Genomic DNA, 23,300 nt, shown 5'->3' on the forward strand with positions numbered 1-23,300 from the left:
AAGGTCGCATGAGACTTCGCCGCCATTTGCAGCGGCCTCTAGCAGGCTCACTCCGGCAGCGGCAGCGGGCCTCTGGGACTTTTTTGCCGGCCTCTGACGGGGCCAGGGGCCCCATTAGGGGCTGGCAAAGAGGAGGAGGCCTCCAGTGCTGGCGCCCCCCGCCAGCTTTTTTGCTGGCCTCTGACAGGGCCTGGGGCCCCGTAAGGGGCCTGCAAAGAGGAGGAAGCCTGGCTCCCGGAGGGTGGAAGCTCCACCCCCGGCATGCAGCCCCGCCCTCAGAGGGTGGAAGCTCCACCCCTGGCATGCAGCCCCACCCCTGGAGGGTGGAAGCTCCACCCCCGGCTTCAGCCCCCCAGTTGTCTGAGGGACAACAACCCGGCCTCCAGCTCAAAAAGGTTGCCTACCCCTGCTTATGAGTCATGACAATCCTAAGGTGAAGTTATCATGGGACTTTCTTGGCAGGATTCATTTGGAGCAGTTTTGCCATTGTCTTTTGCTGAGGCTGAGAGAGTGTGACTTGCTCAAGGTCACCCAGTGGGTTTCATGGCAGAGACGGAATTTGAACCCTGGTCTCTAGAGTTGCCGTCCCACATCAAACCAGTACTTCATGCTAGCTCCCAGTTCTTATTTTAGGAAGATATCAAGCTGACCTTAAATAAATAAAGAGCAGTCTTCCTTGCAGAGGCAGCATGGTCTAGTGGTGTCTTAGTAGGATCACTGTATATTTATTTGTATCTCGCTTCCCCCCCCAAACAAAAAAAACTGGAACTCAAAGCAGCTTATAGACTAAAAGCAGAGTAGAATTAAAATGGAATTAAACTATTACAAAATTAAAACAGATCATTTGTTTCAAATATAATACAATTAAAGAAAGATAAAAGCACTTAAAAACCACACATTTAGAAAACAGTAGAACACCCCCAGGACACTCTTTAAAGCCTTTCTGAACCAAAAGGTCTTGGCTGAAGGAGGCCTCCTTGGGAAGAAGGGCATTGCAGAGCCTAAGGGCCACTCCAGATGATCTCTGGAGACCAGGGTGCGAATCATGGCCAGGGAAACCCTCTGGGTGACCTCAAGCACATCGCAGCCTCAGAGAAGGGCAAACCCTCTCTGAACAAAACCTTGCCAAGAAAGCCCTGTGATGGGCTTGCCTTAGGGTGGCCACAGCTCAGAAAAGATTGGAAGGCACAGAAAGAGTCCTTGTGGTTTTGTGAGAACCACCCTACACAGCAATGGGATCTGCGATAGCAAAGTCAATCCTCACTTCAGGACCCAAAGATATACAGAGTGCCCTTGGTTCAATAATGCCCCATGGACACCCAAAGCCCCTAGATGCTCAAGGCCTATTATATACAGTGGCCTAGTGAAAGGGTGTCCCTTCTGTAAAACGTCAAAACCAAGGTTTGCTTTTAGGAACTGTTGCTGTTGTTGTTGTTGGCCCTTGAGCTGACTCCCAGCCATGCGGAGGACCCTGTCCTGCCACTTCCTACCCAAGGCCCCTCTCTTTCTCCTTCCCTCCACCTTTCCTTCCGAGGGAGCTGTGCCTTCTCGCTCTGCTCTGATCAAGGACCCAGGGCTTTGTCTTCTTGGAAGACACCTATTTTTAACGCGCTTTCAAGCCCTGGAACATGGAGGCCGGCTGCCTATTTCCTCCTTCCTCGGCCTGATGGAAACAAAGAGCGGCTTTCCTCAGCTACTCCAGGGCGGTTTTGTGAGAAGGTCATGGCCTTCTCCTTTTAGATCCGAGTATGCTAAGGGGCAGCCTTTCGCTCCTCCTGACGGCATCCCAGCAATCAATCACACAACCAGGGTCCAAAAAACACAGGCTGCACAAACAATCCGGTCTGAGACTGCTTTCAGTGCCCTGGTTCAATGACGAGGTATCCTGGGAGTTGTCGTTTCGTGAGACACCGAGACTTCTCTGCCGCACTGAACCGCAACTCCCAGGATTCCCCAGCATGGTGCCCCGAAGCCCCGGCAGAAAGCTCCCGGCTGAGGCCGCCTTGGCCGATGTCAGCCTCAGTGGGGGCTAGGATTCTGGGCCCAGGGCAGGGGATTCTGGGGGCCTTCCTTCCTCAAGCCCCCAGGGCAGCAGAGGGGCCTCCTCCTCCTCCTTACCGGACGTCGAGGGGGCGGCTGAGGGGCGCCGCGGGGGCTTCGCTTCCCTCGCCGTCGGAGGCTGAGGAGGAGGAGGAGCAGCAGGAGGCGGCCTCGGAGGAGGACGCGGCCTCGGAGGAAGAGGAGGAGACCGAGGCGCTGTCGGTGGCGTCGGAGTCGCAGTGGCGCTGGGCGGCGCGGAGGCGGGCGCTGGCGGAGGAGCCCAGGCGGCGCAGCTCCGAGCCCAAGACGGACGGCGACGACGGGAGCGGAGGCGGGGGCGAGGACGGCGGCGAGGGACGGGCCTCATTCGCCGCTGCCGCCGCCGCCTTGGCCAGCCCTACCAGCTGCTGCCGGACGTGGCGCTCCACTTGCCGGGCCTGCAGCGCCCGGAGGCGGCGGCACAAGCTCCGCGCGCGACCCCACAGTGCGGCCTGCCGGGCCCCGGCCTCCGAATGCCGCCCGGCGAGGCCCACGTCCTCCTCGGACCCAGGAGACGACGACATGGCGGGCGCCGCGGAGGCCATGAAGGGAACCGCCACCGCCGCCTCCTCTTCCTCCTCAGGGCGGGCCCGGGCTCTCCATGGCGGCCGCCGCCACAATGTCCACCTCCTCCTCCTTTTCTCCCTCAGGCGATCTCGCGCATGCGCGGCCCTCAGCAATGGCGGCCCCGCCAAAAACACTCGCCTCAGCGGACTCTCCCAACGCTGTGTCCTACGACGCGACGCTTTCTGCGCGTGCGCGGACTCTCCCCCTCCCCTCCGCGCACGTGAAAAAGAGGGCTTCTTTGCCACGCATGCGCAGTAATAACAAACAGCAACACACACATACACACACACCGCGCGTCCTACGTCTGCCGGCCACGCCCTTCCATGGCGACCCGAGCGGAGCGCATGCGCACGACGCTCCCGCTATAATGCCTGGCTTGCGCATGCGCCTTCGCTGCTTTCTCACCAGAGAGCGGGGGACCAAGCAAGGACCACATTCTAACAACAGCAACAGACTCAGCCATTCCCAGCTTTGGCTCCTTGCAGATTTCTGGTAGAGATTTAGCAAAGCCATGCCTGGGCCTTGATTACAACTGCACTAAGGAATGGATGCGGAACACACTGCAGAAACAATCCACTTTGAGACCGCTTTAACTTCCCTGGCTCAGGGTCAAGGAATCCTGGGAATTGTAGTCCGCTGTGGCACCAGAGACAGAGAAGGCTGTCTCACAAAACTACAATTCCCAGAATTCCCCGGCAGTTAAAACCGTCTCAAATTGGATTATTATTTCTCCGGTGTGTTTTGAACCTAAATCTCGATTCTACAGACTTAACAGGGCTTAGTAATAATAATAATAATAATAACAACAACTTTAATCCCACTCTCCCAGAGGATCGAGGGGCCTCACAACAGCAGCAAAATCCATGCAACGCAAAAATAAAGTAATAAATAGATTTTAAAACGCCCATCATCCCTCTCCCTCCCCAACAACTATATCACAATTCCAACATAACAATAATTAGAATATCCTATACATCCTTAAAACAATTAAAGACGGGACAAACAGGACCTTTGAATCCTATGGGATCCTGGGATTTGTAGTTTGGTGGAGCCCTCTGTCAAAGAAGCCTGAACTACAAATTACACTGTGTTAATCCTGCCGTGCAGATTAGTCCCTAGGCTGCCTCTACACTGCAGACATCATCCATCTGGACACTGCTTTAACTGCCACGGCTCACTGTTAAGGAATTCTGGGACTTGTAGTTTGTTCTGGCACCAAGAATTCTGTGGTAAAGGGAGATAAGCCTCTCACAAAACTACAGATCCCAGGATTCCTCACCACTGCACCATGGCAGTTAAAGCCGTGCCGAACTGGATTAACTGCTGTGCATATTAGGCCTTAAGGTCCATCTTAAAAACTGCAGATTTAATGCGGTTTTTTAAGATTATATTTATATATTTTAACATTGTTGTACTGTTTTTAAACTGTATTGTTTTATACCTGTTGTTCACCGCCTTCAGTCCCTGAAGAAAGGCGGGATATAAGAAAACAACAACAACTGGATTATTTCTGCAGTGCGGATTCAGCCAAGGAAGACAAAATCTCTTACAAAACGACAAACCTCAGAATGCCATAGCGTTGAGCTATGTCAGGTGAAGTGGTGCCAAACTGCATTAATCCTGCAATGTGGATGCAGCCCTAGCAGCAGTTGCACATTATCTTTTTTTATGATAGGCTGCCTAGGCTGTGAACACTTTTGCCACAGGCAGAAAAGACAAAGGCTGCATCCTTTCACCCTGGATCTGTTCACAACTTAAATGCAGAACATATTATACAAAGAGCATAGAGCATACAGAAGAAGGAGGTGTGAAATAGGAAGAAAGGATAGCAACCATCTAAGATATACAGATGACACCCTAATACTAGCATAAAGCATCATAGACCCAGAAGGAAAGTCAAGAAAGCAAGTGCAAAGGCAGGAGTAATGCTGAACGTAAAAAACAATTACCATGGAAAATCTACACAAACTCAACCTAGACAATGAGGAAATAGTGAGAAGCCGGTGTGGTGAAGTGCTTTGAGTGTTGGACTATGATTCTGGAGACCAGGATTCAATTCCTTGCTCTGGCATGAAACCCTTGGGCAAGTCACACTCTCAGCCTCAGAGAAAAGCAATGGTAAACCTCCTCTGAACAAATCTTGCCATGAAAACCTCATGATAGAACGTCTTAGGGTCGCCATAACTCAGAAACAACTTGAAGGCACACAACAACAACAACAACAACATGGAATTCCTGTACCTAGGATCAAACATTGACTAGAATGGAGACTGCAGCCAAGAAATCATAAGGAGACTAGGAATGGAAAGGGCAGCCATGGAAGAACTAGAAAAGATCCTGAAGAGTAAAGATATACAACTGAGCACCAAAATTAGAATAATCCAAGCCACTGTATTCCCCATCACTATGTTTTTATGTCACAGCTGGACAGTGAAGAAAGCAGATAAAAAGAAAATCAACTCATTTGAGATGTGTTGCTGGAGAAGAGTGCTGAGGTTCCCATAGACAGCCAAAAAGACAAACTAATGGTTTCCGAAAACAGACCAAGTCAGAAATCTCCCAAGATGCCAAGATGACTAGACTGAGGCCATTGTCCTTTGGCCACAAATTATTGGAAAAGACAATGATGGTAGTAGGAAAGGTGGAGGGAAGTAAAAAGAGGGGAAAGAAACAACAAAAGAAATTCATCAGGTGAAGTTGACCGGTTATAAAGCTGTTCACATTACAGGCGGCCCGCTGCAAACAAAGGAAACATGGCACTGCAGCTCACAAGCCTTTACTCCCAACTTTGACAAATCAAGCAACTTACAGGTACTATAAAGGACGGAATTATAAGAGGGAGAAAATCCCCAATTCAGTAACCCAAGAATGGGAACCATGTAACCCTCGACATGTTGGACTGCAGCTCCCAGTATCCCTCATCATCAGCTAGCTGGCTAGAGCTTCTAGGACTTGAAGTCGAACAATATGTCCATAGCCGCATGACTTCCAACCATAGAGTAGCCAATCCTTCCGATAAAGACAATCTTTTTTTTTTAATGTATCTAGGACTGTGCAGAATTAATGCAGTTTGGCACTGTTTTAATTGCCATGGTTCCATCCTATGGAATCCTGGGATTTGTAGTTTCTCGTGGTACCAGAGCTCTCTGACAGAGAAGGCTAAATATCTACAGAAGTACAAATCCTAGAATCCCATAGCATTGAGCCATGGCAGTTAAAGCTGTGTCAAATTACCTTAATTCTTGGAACCATAATCATCCCATTCCTGATGCTGTTAGCCTCCAGCTGATGTTTGACTCCAACTCCCATCATCCCCCTGGCCAATAGCTAGCTTGACTGGGGCTGATGGGAAATAGACTGCAACAACATCTGGAGAACCAGCAGTTATCCAACACACACACGCTTCAGCCAATTCATTATTTTTATGGAAAAACATCAGCTTGCTCCAAAAGCTCTATATCTAGGACTTCTTTCTCCTTTTTGCCCAGTACAAAATACTCAGGTGTGCAAAACATGAGCCTGGCAATGACTGACCATCCTACTCTAAGGCTTTTCCTCTTAAGCTTTTACACCATGCTAATTTTATTCCTTTGGAAAAGAAGATTAACAGCAAGCTCCCCATCTTCTTCTATCAGGTGACGCAACTAAGGTGCAACAACAAATTAATATTATGCGTTAATAAATATTTTCCATAGGAAAAAATATTAGAAATGCAAAAATGTAGCTTATAGTCTTCTATTAAACAGTAAAAGACTATATTTGTGTGTATCCAAAACCGCCATGTTCAGCTTTGGCTTTAGTTTAGAACAGAGATGTGCTGGAAGGAAGGAAGGAAGAGAAATATAAGATGAAGATCAAGCTCTTCCCACCCACTCACTCCATACATTTAGCTTAGCATCTGAGCAAATTACCATTAATTAGTTGTGTGCATTTTAAAAGGAAAACATGGTAAATAACAATATGATTATCAAAATAACAATATTGCTCCTCCCTCCATAACTGTCATCTTTCGGCCGGTGAGGGAGAGAATAGGCTGGCCCAGCTCCATCAGGGCTAGCCTGAAGAAAGAGGCTCCTCCCTCCATAACTGTCATCCTTCGGCCTGTGAGGGAGGGAATTAGTCTGGCCCAGCTCCATCGGGGCTAGCCTGAAGAAGAAGAGCCCTCCCTCCGGTCCATCTGCCTTGGTCCAGGCCTCAGAGGGAGAGAAGAATGCTGGACCTGACCCCCTCCTCCCCCACCATTCCCTTCTCCTTTTGTGTTGTGTCTTTTAGATTGTAAGCCGGTGGGCAGGGAACTGTCTGTTATCCCCTCTGTTGTAAGCCACCCGGATTCCCAGTGATTGGGCGGCATATAAATAAAACCTATTATTATTATTATTATTATTATTATTATTATTATTATTAAAATGACTCTCCCTGGAAGTCTATATAGACTATAGTGAAGCCTTTGGCTGTGTAGATCATGAAAGACTGTGGAACGCCCTTAAAGACATGGGAATGCCAACAAATCTGATAGTCCTGATGAAGAAGCTGTGCTCAGGACAAGATGCTACCGTCAGGACAGAATAAGGCAGAACAGAATGGTTCCCAATAAGCAGGCATCTTATCACCCTACCTATTCAACTTGTATGCAGAACATATTGTAGGAAAAGCAGGCTTGGACAAAGAAGCAGGAGGAGTGAAAATAGGAGGAAGGAATATCAAGAGTCTGAGATATGCAAACGACACCATAATACTAGCACAAAACCTCAAAGACCAGGAACAACTACTAAGAAAGACCAAGGAAGAAAGTGCAAAGGCAGGCTTAATGTTGAACATAAAGAAAGCAAAAATAATGACCACAGAAAATCTACACAATTTCAACCTAGACAATGAAGAAATAGAAATAGTAAAAGAGTTCCCATACCTTGGATAAGACATTGATCAGAACAGGGAGTTCAGTCAAGAAATCAGAAGAAGTCTAGAAATGGGGAGGACAGCGAGGAAAGAACTAGAAGAGATAATGAAGAGTAAAGACATACAACTAAACATGAAAGTTAGAATTGTCCAGGCCATTGCATTTCAGATAACCATGTATGGATGAGAGAGCTGCACAGTTAAGAAAGAAGATAGGAAGAAAATCCATTCATTGGAGATGTGGGGCTGGATAAGAGTGCTCAGGATCCCATGGATGGCCAAAAAGACAAACAAATGGGTCCTTGAACAGATGAAGCCTGAACTCTCCCTGGAAGCCACAATGACCAAAGTTGAGGCTGTCGTACTTTGGCTACATCATGAGAAGGCGCAACTTGGCTGATGTACTTTGATGATGCTCCAAGTAACCAGTGCAAGTTCCTTTCCAAAGTTACTGTTTTAGGCAACATCTTGAGAAGAATTTTGAATAGTTTATGTGATAGAATCACAGAATCATAGAGTTGGAAGAGACCACAAGGGCCATCCAGTCCAACCCCATTCTGCCATGCAGGAAATCACAATCAAAGCATCTCCAACAGATGGCCATCCAGCCTCTGCTTGAAGACCTCCAAGGAAGGAGACTCCACTACACTCCGAGGATGCTCTTATGCATTCCTACGACGTGGTGTTTGTTTACTTTTTCCCCATGGTAAATGTTCTAAGACAGTGATGGGCAACAGTGGAAGACCCATGAGCCCCCAGGAGACTTTGGAGGGCTGCACCTCTCCTATAACAACAACAATAGTAAGAGTAATTTTTTTATCCCCAAATGAAATGCATCTGGAGGGCATTTTGGGACATTCTAAGGCCAAGAGGGCCAGTGCGGTGTAATAGTTTGGGCACTGGACTAGGGAACATGGGAAACCAGGGTTTGAATTTTGGCTCAGCCATGGAAACCCACTGGAAAGCAAAGGCAAACCTTCTCTGAAGAAACTTGCCAAGAAAACCCTATGATAGGTTTGCCTTACGGTCACCATAAGTCGGAAATGACTAGAAGGCACACCATCACCAAAGCTAAAAAGATTTTTGCCAAAGTTTTCAAAATTTCATTTTGACTCCTGAAGGAAGGACCGGTTTTTTTGCAAAAGTTTTTTTTGATCCCTGGGGGGCTCTTGGGGCCCACAAAAATGGGCTGCACTTTGTCCATCCCTGTCCTATGAGGCGTAATCCACCTGATGGGTTTCTCTCCTTACCTTCATGTGATTCCCCTTCGTGATTCATACAATGGGAAAGGCTTGAAAGAACTGTTGCACTGCCTCATAATCCACATGGCGAGCATCAAAACCAGCTCTTCCCACTTCAGGTTCATCCACATTTCATCTAGAGAGATGTTTGAATATACATGTGCGTGAGTCTGGAATTACATACACAAGGACAAAATTTTAACCAAGACCAATAAAGCAATGAAAAATATAATCTCCAAATCACTTCAGCAATTTGGTTCAAATAGGAACCAGGATCATTTGAACTGGTTCAAACCGATTTGTGATCCAGTTTGAAAGGTAGTGGGAATCAGGCCTAAATTTCATGGGATATGAGCATCTATGAGTTTTGGTATCCACAGGGAGTTCTGGAACTAAATCCTAGTGGGTACCAAGGGCCCACTGTATAAAGTAACTAATTTAAATTAACCAAGGAAGGAAAAGGCTGAGCTTTCCCTTTTGTCCACCACTTTCCCAGGTCCTTTTTGGTGGCAGTGTCCAGACTTTGCAATTCTCACCCTTGGGGAGCTAAAGTCCAAAACACACTGCAGAAATAATCCAGTTTGAGACTGCTTTGACTTCCCTGGCTCAAGAATAGGACAAGAAACAAAACACGAAAAATGGGGGGCCTTGCAAGAGTGGTAATATGGGAAATAACCTTTATATTAAGGTCCAAAACACACTGCAGAAATAATCCAGTCTGAGGCTGCTTTAATTGCCCTGACTTAATGCTAGGAAATTTTGGGAACTGTAGTTTAGTGAGACATTGAGCCTTTTCTGTCGGGGAGCTCTGGTGCCACAATAAACTCCAGTTCCCAGGATTCCCTAGCACTGAGCCAGGGCAGTTAAAGTGGTCTCAAACTGGGTTATTTCTACAGTGTGTTTTGCACCTAGGATTCTTTTCATAGCTCTGTTTGTAGTTACTTGAGATTCTTTCCTGACTGAAGTCCATCCAAACAGTTCTGATCCCACTGAGCTTCTGAAATCAGATGAGACTCAATATAATCAGAGTAATATTTTTGGTCCTGTTTAGGATCACCTAAAATGAGAATATGGCTGGTCAGCGCAGAAGAAGCCCATTATTATGCATTTCATTTTACAACATCTGGACAGAGCTTTAGGTGTTTCTCTCTTAAAAAAAAGACTTAAGACGTTGGCAACAAAAGCTGGGAGTAAAAGATGCTAACGTGAAATACATAATGAGAAATATGATCTCCTTTGACCTCTTCCCTTTTAATGCTTGAATTCTTGATCCTAAAGCAGATTCAAAATAAAGCAGTGGCTGGATGGATTTTGGATCCTGAAATCCATGTCGAAACCTTGGAAACACTGGCTGCATCTGCACTGTAGAATTAATGCAGTTTGAGACTGCTTTAACTGTCACTGCTCCATCCTATGGAATCCTGGGATTTATAGTTTGCTGTGGCAGCAGAGGTCTCTGACAGAGAAGGCTACATATCCCAGGATTCCATTAGCATTGAGCCATGGCAGCTAAAGAGGTGTCAAACTGGATTATTTCTGCAGTGCAGATGCAACCGTGAGGGCAGCTCTGGTTCAGATCTGACCCTAACCCTAAGGCTGCTGCCACACTGCAGAATTAATGTAGTTTGATACGGCTTTAACTGTCACGGCTGCATCCTATGGAATCCTGGGATGCGTAGTTTGTTGTGGGAGGCTAAGTATCTCACAAAACAAGAACCCCAGAATGCCATTGAGCCACGGCAGTTCAAGTGGTGTCAAAGTGCATTATGTCTACACTGCAGACGCAGCCTTAAATGTCGAGCGAGGGCAAGGTGACCAGGTGTCCTCCTTTCCCCTGACATGTCCTACATTCCAGCCTTCTGTCCAGGAGGAATTCCAAAAGGTCTTCTATTTCGAGCAGAACTAACAGGCATGAATTTACATTTATTTTAGCTTTCATTTTGTCCTGCATTTTTCTTGGAGTGTCCTACGTTTTACTGCCGCTTGTCCTCCTTTGTGGTTGTGGCACCTGGTCAGCCTGACTGAAGGCAATGCAGGATCAAATCCGACCCTAACTCTGGAAAAGCTTCCTGGGGAACCCTGGCCCTGCCATAGGCTGATGCCACACTGAAGAATGAATGCCGTCTGACCCCACTTTAACTGCTGTGTCTCAGGAATCTGGGACTGACAGTTGTTCTCTGGCACCAGAGCTCTCCCTGACAGAGTCTGCATCTGCGCTCCTGAAATACTGTAAAGCAGCCTTCTCTGCCAGAGAGCTCTGAGGCTGAAACAAACTACGCTTCCCAGGTTTTCATAGCATGGAGCCGTGGCAGTTAAAGCGGTGTCCAATTGGATTATTTCTGCAGTGTAGATGCAGCCAGGGAAGGCTAAGTATCCCACAAAACTACAAATCCCAGAACACCATTGAGCCACAGAAGTTAAAACGCTTTAACTCCCGTGGCTCAACAGAATTCTGGGATTTGTAGTTTTGCGGGATGCTTAGCCTTCCCTGGCTGCTTCCGCATTGCAGAGTTAATCCAGTTTTGACAGGGCTTCAACGGACACAGCTCAGTGGAACTCTGGGATTTGTAGTTTTGTGGCAGCGTTTTAATGTCTTTGGCTCAATGGAATTCTGGGATTTGTAGTTTTGCAGGATACTTAGCCTTCCCTGGCTGCATCTGCACTGTAGAAATAATCCAGTTTGACACTGCTTTAACTGCCATGGCTCAATGCTATGGAATTCTGGGAATTGTAGTTCGTTGTGGCACTGGGGGCCTCTGACACAGAAGGCTAAACATCTCACAGCGCTTCAAATCCCAGGATTCCATAGCATCGAACCATGGCAGTTAAAGCGGTGTCAGACTGCATTTATTTCTGGGGAGTGGATGCAAACTCTGTGACAAAACTACAAATCCCAGAGTTCCATGGTACCAGGGCATTTAAAGCGGTGTTGAACTGCATTAATTCGGCAGTGCGGATGATCCCAGAGTTCCAGGGAGCCGCGGCCTTTAAAGCGGCGTCGGAGCTGAATTAACTCTGCAGTGCGGACGCAGGCAGCGAAGGCTAAGCATCTCTCGGAAGCACAGACCCCAGAATCCCGTGGGGCCGCGCGGCAGTTAAAGCGGTGTCCAAGTGCGCCGAGAGGGAGGCCTGGAGGCCGGGCAGATGCAGCAGCCCAGGCCCGAGGCTCAGCTGCCGCGGAGGAGACTCACCTGCGGCCCGCCTGGCCCACCTGCCCTCTTCCGCCTCCCTCTTCGGCCACGCCCCCTCCGCTCTCCCATTGGCCCGCGCGTTGCCTTGGCGACGCAGTGGAGGAGGAAGCCCCGCCTCCCGCCTCAATCTCCCCTTCGCTCCATCGCCCTCTCTCTCGCTTTCGTTTCCCTCCTTCGCCGCCTCTCTGACCTCACTTCCGGTGGCGTCAGCGCCTACGGGAAGCCGGCCGCGGAGCCTGCCGGGAGGTGTAGTCCCGCCGCTGTGAGAGGAGGAGGAGGCAAGCATCCATCGGAGCCACCGGCCGGTCACTCAGTCAGTCAGGGAGCGAGAGCGCGCCAGGAGCAGCAGCAGCAGCCCTAGCCCTCTTTTCCTTTGGCCTCTTGGGCTCGGGCTGAGGCCTGGACCTCGCCGCCGCCTCCTGCTCCCGCCTCAGAGAAGCGGCGAAGGGCTGAGGTGAGAAAGAAAAGGGCTCCGCCGCGGCCTCAACGCGAAAGAAAGACGAGGAGGAGGAGGAAACAGGAGGATTAGGGGATGAGGGAGGGAAGGAGGGGCCTGGGAGCGTTGGGGGACTCAAGGGGAGGGAGGGAGGGAGGGGCAGGGGTCCCGTGGGGAACGGGGGCGTAGGGCTGGGAGAGCGGAACTGGGGAGCCTCGGGGCGAGACTGGAGGGGCCTGTGGGGAATGGAGGGGCTCCAAGGGGCAAGCCGAAGGGATGGAGGGGGAGGAAAGGGGCCTTTGTCGGGTTGGGAGGGTGAGGAAGAGGGGGCACTCTTGGGGGCCAGGCTGAAGAGATGGAGGAGGGCTCTGCGGTGCCCTGGGGCCCTTAAGGGCTGGGTTGAGGGGACCTAGGGATGGAGGCCGAAGGGGGCTGGGTTGAATTGGGGGGAGATTAAGGGAGGGGGGCACCTGTGGGGAAACGGGGGGCTTAGGGGCAGGATAGAAGGGGGAAAGGAAGAGGGAGGGCCTGGGGTGAATTGGGGGGGGGGCTTAAGGGGAGGGAGAGGTCCTTTGTGGTGGAAAGAAAGATGAAGGGTTTGGGAGGGAGATATTCTTTGGGGGGCTGGTCGGGGGCCCCAGGCCTGAGGGCTGGCAGGTCTTGCTAAGCCTGGAGTGGAGCTTTGTGAGGCTTGGAGAAAAGAGAGGGAGAGCGCCTTGGGTTTGTTGCAAGTGGACTAAGCGCTTAAAGCCATTGCTTTGGGAAGCTGGGATGGCAGGGAGGCCCAGGCTGTTGATCCTTAGCCTTTGGAAGGAGGTGATGGGGTGGAGATGGGATGAAACACAGCAGGGTTTGCTTTAAGAGAGATGGGAGGCACCGGATCAGAGGGAGGGGGGTCCATGGCCCAGGCCCCGATGGAGGTGCCCGGAGGAACTGGGCTCTCATCTCCCAAACACTGCTGCGAAAATCAAGCAGTGGGTCTTCATGGTCCCAGCAGATTCCTCCTTTTCCTTCCCTGCTTTTTCCTACCGAAAGCCAACAAAGGCAGGTGCCACTTTGAAAGTCAAAAACTGCTTTGGCCTCTGCTTCTGCCACACAGACATCCAGGCCCCCAGCGTCTTCCTGGCCGGAGCTGGGCAGGAACAAGGGACAAGCCAAAGAGGCAGGGAGAGATCAATCAACAGGGCAGGGGGATAGTTCTGGTGGGTTGGTTTAGTGGGAGGCGAGGAGGCGACAGGTCTTGCCCTTTTCTATGAGACCAGTCTACTGTAGGTATGAGACCCATGGGATGCCATCCTGGAGGCCTGAGCTGGCTAGCTACTCTGTATAAAAGAGAGCAAGTAGTTGACAGATTGCTGAGGACTCCAGACACTGTTCTTTCCGTTGCTGAGCCACCTTTATGGCTGTTCGGTTTTTAAAAATGCAGCCAGAATTTAACTATAGAAGCTCTTCCCCCGAATTCAATGTAGACTTCTTGCCTCTCCATTTCTATGGTAAACACCCCAGTCTGCAGCCTAGAACCATATCTGTGCTTTGGGGGCTCATCGGGAATTTAAAAGCCTCAATATTTGGCCTTTGGTTTTATCCCAGTTGCTGGCAGGGGAAAAATGCAGAAACCTTTTTCTTTAGAAGAGTTGTGACGAGGAAACTGTTCCCTTGAGGCCAGTTGCAGTCAGCTTCCTGAGCAGCGGTTCTTTCTGCCAAATTGGAGCTCCTAGCAATTTAGGATTTTGACTTGGCAGCAGCTCTGGGCCGGGCTTAGAATATTATGATTATGATTATGATGATTATTATTAACCTTTGTTTATGAAGCGCTGTAAAGGATGGAAAGACTATTTGGTCTAGAGGGGCACACATGGGGGGTGTGTAAAGCGTCACCTGCTGAAGCTCTCACCTGCACAACTCTTAAATGCATCAGAAATCCCTCTTGGGTCGGTCACTAGTCGCGCTGGCTGTGATGGCCTCAGGATATCTGCTTTTTCTTTGCGTATTTTGTTCATGGACTCTGTTAGTCTAGTCAGAGATGGGCAGCTGTGTCACCTGCATCTGGCCATGTTTTTGCTAAGTTCCTAGAGCAGATTCCCAAACCCCATGCTTTTCTTTGGCTAAAAGTCACTGATCCCAGCTTCTTAATCAGCACTTGCTCTTATACCAGCAGACAGGTGTGCAGACATTGGCAGGTGGTTCTCTTTATCTCCAGGCGCTGAAAGGTTTCTTCCACTGAGTGGCTCCAGTTGAAGCTACAAGAGTATTTCATCATGGGTTTTGCCATGGGGAGAGAGAGTATTAGTTGGGACCCCTGTAGCTTATAAATCAGTGATTCACAAACTCTGGTCCCTAAGGTGTTTTGGACTTCAGCTCCCAGAAGCCTTAGCCAGCATGGCCAGTGGTCAAGGATGCAGGCGCAAAAGACCTAGAAGACCAGAGTTTGGGAATCACTGTTATAGATAGTCAAAACAGCTGAGAATGGCTCTTGGAAGCATCATGAACATTTTCAGCCCCTTTATCTGTGTTAGAGCCAAGCTATATGTCATGTTAAATACATATTTTGGCAATGTGCTCTTGTTTTAAAAACTTTAAATAGTACTTGGGAAGGAATCAGGATCATGACAAGCAGAGGGATAAGTGTTTAACTCATTCCCTGCAGTGTGCTTTTAGTCCCTGTCTCCCCATCCCCAAAGCTGCAGTTTAGAACAGAAAGGATCTCACCTCAGGGAAATGTCTTTTGTTTCATGTATAGAAAACAGGCAAGCATTGTCAGATTGTGGATTTATCAAATGTATTGCTTTGTCTTAAAAACTGAAGAGGATCTCATCAACGTAGCATCTGTTTTGCACACAGAAAGTCCTGGATTCTGTCCCCAGCATGCCCAGTTAAGAGAATCTTAACCAACAAGAACTGTAAGGATAGAGCATTTGTCCCAAAACTGGGAGGCCCAGTTTCAAGTCTCCACTGACACACAAACCTCATGGAGTTGCCTTGGGTCAGTCTCTCTCGCTCGCTTTCAGCCCGATTTTCCTTTTGGAGATAAAATGGGAAGCCACATACAGCACCGTCAGTTCATTAAAGGAAATATAGGAGACAAATGCAATAGATAGAACTGGACTTGTTGGATTGATTGTGTCTCTTGGCAGCATCCTACAGATTGATGCATTTCAGAACATGACAGTAATGATTGAATCTGGCTGAGGCTTCTGGGAGCTGAAGTCCAAAATCTCTTAAAGGGCATAGTTTGGGGACCACTGCTATTAGAACCTTGATTAGATAACTTGATTGATTATTTTGCCCTGTTACTTTCAATGTAGGTCAGTCAAAGGAAACTGGGAGATGGAGAAAGCTCTGTTGGGTCAGAGTTTGGGATCACTCTCGCTGTGCAAGAACACTTTTCCTCATGCCTTTCCTGTTTTCCTTTTAATCTTTTGTTTATTTATTAAGATATTTCTATACTGCTTTTAATTTCAGAAATCCCAAAGTGATCTCCAGTATTGCAATATATAAATGCAATAAGTAAAACAGTAATGGAACAGTTTGTTAAAATATAGAAAGCTTTGTCAAAAGCTGTTTCCAGTTAAACATATCAAGAATATTTACTGTTCCTTTAAAGCAAGGATGAGCAAAATCAGAAGGTCCAGGACCAGTTTTCAGTCTCCAGGTTCCTCCAAGGTCTAGTCATAAAAATCCCGTCCCGTTTACCTATCTTTAAAGCAACCCTGTCAAACAGATGTTCTCCTGCAGTGGGAGAGACTATGCTGTAATAGGTTGTCCCTTTCATATGCTCCAAAAGGAAAGGGTCATTTGGACCATTAAAAATTCCTTAAGGGTTTTCGCTGGTGGGAGGGATGATCCCTAAATTTTGCTAATCTAGTGCTTGTCACTCTTCTTCCCCCTCATTATTATTATTATTATTATTATTATTATTATTATTATTATTATATTTATAGTTATATCCCACTTTCCCCTCAAAATTGGAACTCAAAGCTGCCCACAGTTTAAAAAAACTATAAAATACAAAGCATACAAAAAGTGAGCATTAAAATAGAATTAAACTATTACAGTATTAAAAGAAATCACAAAATAAAAGAACGAAATGCAATTTAAAAAGTTAAAAGCTCTTACAAACAGTTCTGTTAAAACCACACAGTAACCCCTAGTCTTTAAATTTTTTGTTTTCAAAACCTGTCTAAATAGAACGGTTTATTGATCCTGTTGGCAGAAGGCCCACAAGGACAGGGCCATTTTGATCTCCCTGGGGAGGGAGTTCCAGAATCTAAGGGCAGCCACCAAGAAGACCCTCTCTCTCAGAAATGAGTGATCACAACAAAGCTTTTGCAAGTTTCCCCACCCCATCAAAAAGATATCTTGTTAAGGTTGCCAGACGTCTCTAAAGAACTTCTGTGGATACTGAGATACTACACAATTCATTTAAACCAATATATGCTGAATCTGGGAACTCCACTTTAAACCCAGTTCCACCCCTGAAATGATATTCTTCCATGGTTTCATGTCATGAGTCACTTCTGTGTCTCTGTGATAACATAATGTTTATCAGGCATTGCCTGCTGATTTGGACTCTTATTGGGAATCAAAACATGCTTAATGTTTTTCTATGTTATTTCCTGCTCTCAGTGATGTCAACCAAGCTACTGTATGTACCTGTTGGAAACAGCTGCCCAAGGTGGAGGTTGGGAAATCCTTAAACTTGAATAATCAATAGCCATTGCTCCTTGAGATGAGGCATTTCTTTGACAGGAGAAGCAGGAGACAGAGAAAAGTGGCTTCTAGTGAAGCTACTTCTTGACACAACTGTTAAGCTTATGTCTTCCTTTGTATCTGGTCCCTTTGTTGTAGGTGTGATACTTCCACATTGCAAGAAAGAATCATAGAATCATAGAATCGTAGAGTTGGAAGAGACCTCTAGGGCCATCCAGTCCAACCCCCTGCCATGCAGGAAATCCAAATCAAAGCATCCCTGACAGATGGCCATCCAGCCTCTGTTTAAAGACCTCCAAGGAAGGAGACTCTATCACCCTCCGAGGGAGTGCGTTCCACTGTTGAACAGCCCTTACTGTCAGGAAGTTCCTCCTAATGTTCAGGTGGAATCTCTTTTCCTGTAGCTTGCATCCATTGTTCCGGGTCCTGTTCTCTGGAGCAGCAGAAAACAAGCCTGCTCCCTCTTCAATATGACATCCTTTCAAATATTTAAACAGGGCGATAATATCACCTCTTAACCTTCTTTTCTCCAGGCTAAACATCCCCAGCTCCCTAAGTCGTTCCTCATAGGGCATGGTTTCCAGACCCTTCACCATTTTTGTCGCCCTCCTTTGGACACGCTCCAGTTTCTCAATGTCCTTTCTGAATTGTGGCGCCCAGAACTGGACACAGTATTCCAGGTGGGGCCTGACCAAAGCAGAATACAGTGGCACTATTACTTCTCTTGATCTAGACACTATACTTTTATTGATGCAGCCTAAAATTGCATTGGCCTTTTTAGCTGCCGCATCACACTGTTCACTCATGTTCAACTTGTGGTCTACTTGGACTCCTAGATCCCTTTCACACGTAGTTTCATTCAGCCAGGTGTCATTCTTGAACCTTTGATGGGATTGATGTACAGTCATGAACTTAATTGCAATGGCACCAGCTAACTAAGCAGGGCTTTCACAGACCAGCTGTGAACCCGAACGGATGCTTCTCAAGGCCTTGCTGGGCTTATTATCCTCTGTGTTGCTTTAAACGTTAATCTTATTTTGCTGTTATATTTTCCTTCTTTGCTTTGTTAGGGCAAAATGGGAAAAGCAGGAACTTGTTGCTAGACTACTGCCCTCAAGGAAGACGATTGAAGTGCTATGCTAGTTGATGAGTTTTTGGAGTTTAAAAAAACAACAAAAACGTAGATTTCTCCAGGTCTGCCACATTGTGAGAGCTAAGTGAGGGGCTTTAAATGTTATGCATACAGTCTTGTTGTTGTTATGTGCTCTCACAATGGCTATGACTTTTGATGGCCCTAAGAATGAAAGAGCAAAGGTGATGCAGTGGTTTTGCTGTTGGACAGTGACTCCAGGAGACGAGAGTTCAAGTCCTCGCTCAGGCCTGGAAACCCACTGGGTGACCCTCTCTCAGTCTTAGAGGAAGACAATGGTGGCAAGCCTCCTTTGAAGAAATCTGGCAGAGAAAACTCTAGTACAGGTCACAATATGTTGGGTTAAATTGAAGTTGTGTAACAACAATGAATGAGGGACCTTCAGAGTCCTGGCCATCAACAAGCCCTGTTTGGGTCTTGCAAGTTCAGGGCAGCTGTTTTTGAGTCACGTGATTTTCATACAATAAGATTTATATAAAAGTTCTTGTCAGCAGGTGGATAACTATTGATTCAATCAAGGGATCCATAGCTCTGAGCTTGCAACACCTTAGCAGGGCATTTGAAGGCTCTCATTCATAAGGTCTTCATAGGGTGAAGTTGACTTGATGGTCTTTAAACAGGTCTTTAAACAGAGGCTGGATGGCCATCTGTCAGGGATGCTTTGAGGTTTCCTGCATGGCAGGGGGTTGGACTGGATGGCCCTGAATGATACTTCAAAATCTATGATTATATGGAAAATAACAATAATTAGTGGGGCTTTTCTTAATCTGTTCTTACATTTGACACCCCTTTCTTTTCCCCCCAGGAACTGGACCCTTTTGCTCTGCCAGAGATGTTCTCCTCTCTCTCTTCATGTAGAAGAGGTAAGAATGGAGTCACTGGAATGGGAGGGGACTATGGGGTGACCCCTGTCCACTCTTCTGATTTCTTGATCAAGATGAGAGTTGGGTGCAAAACCAAGGGCCAAAGCACACTGCAGAAATAATCCAGTTTGAGACTAACTGAACTGCCCTGGCTCAGTGCTAGGGAATTCTGGAAACTGTAGTTCCGTGAGGCATTAATCCTTCTCTGTCCAAGAGCTCTGGTGCTACAACAAACTTCAGTTCCCAGGATTCCCCAGCACTGAGCCAGTGTAGTTATAGGGGTGTCAAACTGGATTATTTCTGCAGTGTGTTTTGGCCCCAAGATGCTTTAGAAATGGGTAGAAAAACTGAAGGGGAGTAATGCTGGCTAAAGGGTTCTGGGAGTCTTCAAAAGTAATGCTTCCAAGTTGATGAACTAAGTCTGTCACCGTTTAGTCCAGCCTTCATATGATTTAGTCTCCTTCCTTTGACAATGAATGAACTCCCAAGGCAAGTGCTTCCAGTATTGATTTTAGAGTGTCATTTTGAGCTTGCAAACTTGGACTGGTAGTTTTGCAAAAATGTTACCTTTTTTAAAAAAGAGAGAGAAAAAGAAAAATAGAGAGCATGGCTGGTGAATTAGGAAAGGAAAGTTATGTGACATCTGTTGAACTGAAAACCATTTCATGCTTTGGGTCATCTTTCCCAGTCTGGGGCCTCCAGATATGCTGGATTACAACTTCCATGGGTTCCCAGCCATCACTTGTAGTCCAATATATCTAGAGAGCACCAACTTTAAGAAGGCTGCCTGAAGACAACTATTGAGCCATGGTCCCAGCAATGTTTTTCAGATGTACAATCAGGCCACATTTTGGTCAGAACATCAAAGCCCTCTGTGAGTGTGGCTCTGTGCTCATGTACATATTGTTGAAGATTTACATTGTAGCTTTTTCTGGTGCTACATTGGTACTGTCCATCCTCCAAAGATTCAGGTAGCATTCCACTGCCATGACTTGTAGACATATGGATACATTGAAAATCTACTTCACTGTCCCCACTAGCCCATTTACTGGTTTTCCAAACTTTGGTTAGGTTTAGTTTTACCCCTAATTTGAAATAACCAGAAACATTTTAATATTTTATATTTTGTTCCTAGTTGTGCAGGTTTGTGTCATTGATGCTGAAATCTTTACAAATCTGCATCGTCTGTCCTGTTGTGTCTGTCCCCTCTTGTTTAACTTGGCTCCTCATTTAAATCGTGATTAGTTTTCCACATTAGTTGCTCCTTCTATGTTCTAGGCATTGATCTTAAAACAAGATATTTGTGCAGGAATAAAGAGTTATTGGAGGTGGCTGCAAAGGAGATGAGGAAGAAAAAATTACTCAGTCTGTTCAGTAAAAATACCAAATCACTTTTGCAGCCTTTAGACATTCTTGTACTGCAGGTCTCAATAGGTATAATGTATTCCAGGAAAGTTTCCCTAAATATATGTTTGGCGCTATTGCCAGGTGAGTTGGGATAATGTTGGAGCTGATGGCATTGGCTGGATCAAATGCAGCCACAGAATCCAAAAACTTAAATGGGCGGACAAGCAAATCAGGAACTTTGGGATGAGGCTCATGGCCGGCCATAGATTCTGTTGCAGTGCTGTGATCACAGAGGAAAGTTGCCATTGCCTTCCAGCCTGCCTGGAAAGGCTCCATCAGTGCTATGCCCCAAATCTCCTTTAAAAACAAGAGTCCAGTAGTGCCTTCAGTTGGACTTGCTGGATTCCAAATTATAGTCATTAAAGGCTGTCAGATACTTTTAATTTATTATTTAAAAGGTCTTAAAGTGACTTGACGAGGATGAATGATGACTTTTGGCAACTTTCTTACACGCTGTGTGTTCAGAGAGCAGAAAAGTTGTACAGGGCTTTCTGTGACATCTATTTTCACTATTCCATTTTGCATTATTTTCCTTCAGCCTTTTCCTTGTCTCCTGGAAAAGGATGGGATTCTTCTTGCTGCCCCTTCCCTTCTTGTGTTTCACACGCTCACAGCTCTTTTATCTCCAGAGTAGCTATAGAGATACTGTGAAAAATCTAGTGGCACATCCTCCCCTCAGATCCATTCCATCCTCAAAGCCTAGCCCTCTTATTTCTTTGCAATTTCATTCCCTACTGTACCAGACTTCCTCCATGTCTCCTAAACCGTCCATCCCCATGCCCTTTCTTTCCTTTTTTTTCTTGTCACTCTGGCCATTCCCTCCATGAAGCCTCTTGAGCCTAAACTCACCATCTCTTTTCTTTACATCACCAACCACCTCCTTTTGATAAACTGGATTGCATATTTCTTGCCTGCTTCTCTGGCTCATCCTTCACCAGTTTGTCTGATACAAAAAGGGTGCTTGTTTTATTTGTGCTGCCACCAATGTACCTGTTCATGCTATTTGAGCAGCCCTAATGATGACTTCGGATAAGCAGGGGGGGAAAGTACCTTGTGGTGTCTGTCAGTAGGAATGAGAAGCCAAGGATGTTACCCCCAAACAGTAAAAAAGCAGAAAAAAAGCAAGAAAAAAAACACATCTCCATAGTGGGTACCCATGGGCAAATGTGACATGTATGGGAAGACTTTTTTTTTTTGCCCCAAAGCTCTGAGAGTCACAGAGAATGGCAAAAAATGAGAGAAGGGGCACCACACTGGACACAGCAAGGAGGGCACTTCTTGTTTTGAAAGACAAGTATATTCTGACATTAAAGAATGCAGAGAAACCTCCTGCAACCGTTTAAAAGGCTAATTAATATTTCTGAAACATTTCAGAAGAGGTTATTTTTGTAGGTTTTTTGGTCAATAAAAGATCAGTCCAGGGAGTCTGAAGGGGCTGAGATAGCCATGGATTCCTGCAACATACCAGGACAGCATTTCTAGCATCTGGGTGAGGGAAGCACTGATTGCCATATGGCAAGAATCACTTTCTTATGACTGACAGCCATGATGTGTTTCTCCTGCTATGGCCAATGAAGAAGTAGCAGCCTTCCAAAAGGTTATGTTGGAACCTGTCCAGCCATCTTTCCTTTGTGGTTACTGCTTGATGGGGAAGCCTTGAGTCCTGCTGCTGCCTGTTCATTGAGGCTGGACCTCCAGCACCCTTCTCCTGTCCTGGGAGAGCCTTCCACTGCAAAATCAATTTTGTGCAGGAGGTGAAGTCGAAGGCTTTCATGGCCAGCATCCATAGTTTTTTGTTGGGTTTTCGAGCTATGTGTCCATGTTCTAGAAGAGTTTATTCCTGATGTTTTGCCAGGATCTGTTGCTGGCATCTTCAGAGACTGTTGGAATAGAAGAGAGCTGGATACACACACACACACACACACACACACACACACACACACACACACACACACAAACTGTGTGACCCTGGATCTGAGGAAATTCCAAATTCCAAAACAATACACAGATTAACATGGAATTTCCTCCAGAAATTTCTCCCATGTCCCAGAGCAGCGCCAGGAATGCTGCAAGCATCCAGAGATGTACTTGGACTGCAACTCCCAGCCAGCTTTGCCAGCAGAGCCAATGGCAAAGCGTACTGGGAACTGTGGTTGCAGTCCAGTAAAATTTGGGAGGTTTCATGATGCTTATCACATCCTTAGCTTAGAGAAAGTCACATTTGTGGAGGACTACAGCTCCCAGAATCCTCCCGTCACAGTGTGATAAGCTCTGATAAATCTAAAATTAGCAGACCTTGCACTGTGTGTGTATGCGCCTTCAGGTCGCCTGTTGACTTTTGGCAACCCCATGAATTTGACAGGATTTTCTTAAGCAAGGAAGACTCAAAGGTGGTTTTACCAGTTCCTTCCTCTGAAATATAGCCAACAACACCTGGTGTTTCATGGTAGTCTCCCATCCAAGTACTGACCAAGGATGACCCTGCTTAGCTTCCAAAATTAGGCAGGATTTGGTGCTTGTACCTGCCAAGGCCGACCAGGGCCAACTGAAGCGTGTGTGGCTCTGAAAGGAAGACTTACTAAGCCAGTCTTTCTCAGTTGGACTCCACTTTACTGTACTCTGCAGAAACTAGTGATGTAGACTTGAGTCGATTGACTTGGACTCAGTGAATCAACTTGGACTCAACTGGGCTATAAATGACACAAGTCACTGACTCAACTCAAGACTTCTGTATTTTTGTATTGTGATTTGACTCCAGGG

At 46.8% G+C, this 23,300-nt stretch overlaps 1 protein-coding gene across 4 annotated transcripts in view; it reads left to right on the forward strand.

The window, feature by feature from the left end:
- The first annotated feature begins 12,245 nt into the window (after positions 1 to 12,245).
- Positions 12,246 to 23,300, forward strand: part of DHX30 (DExH-box helicase 30) — a 37,655-nt gene continuing 26,600 nt past the window's right edge. For 2 of the 4 annotated variants that reach the window (XM_042474858.1, XM_042474860.1), the window contains exons 1-2: positions 12,246 to 12,428; positions 19,076 to 19,133. In XM_042474858.1, coding sequence (XP_042330792.1) covers positions 19,103 to 19,133 — 31 coding nt within the window. In that variant the 5' untranslated portion in view covers positions 12,246 to 12,428; positions 19,076 to 19,102. Of the gene's footprint in view, positions 12,429 to 14,994; positions 15,394 to 19,075; positions 19,134 to 23,300 lie in introns of those variants that run through there. The other 2 variants (XM_042474855.1, XM_042474856.1) reach the window with 1 other exon arrangement.

This window comes from Sceloporus undulatus, chromosome 6 (assembly GCF_019175285.1).
Source record: "Sceloporus undulatus isolate JIND9_A2432 ecotype Alabama chromosome 6, SceUnd_v1.1, whole genome shotgun sequence".
Taxonomy (NCBI): domain Eukaryota; kingdom Metazoa; phylum Chordata; class Lepidosauria; order Squamata; family Phrynosomatidae; genus Sceloporus; species Sceloporus undulatus.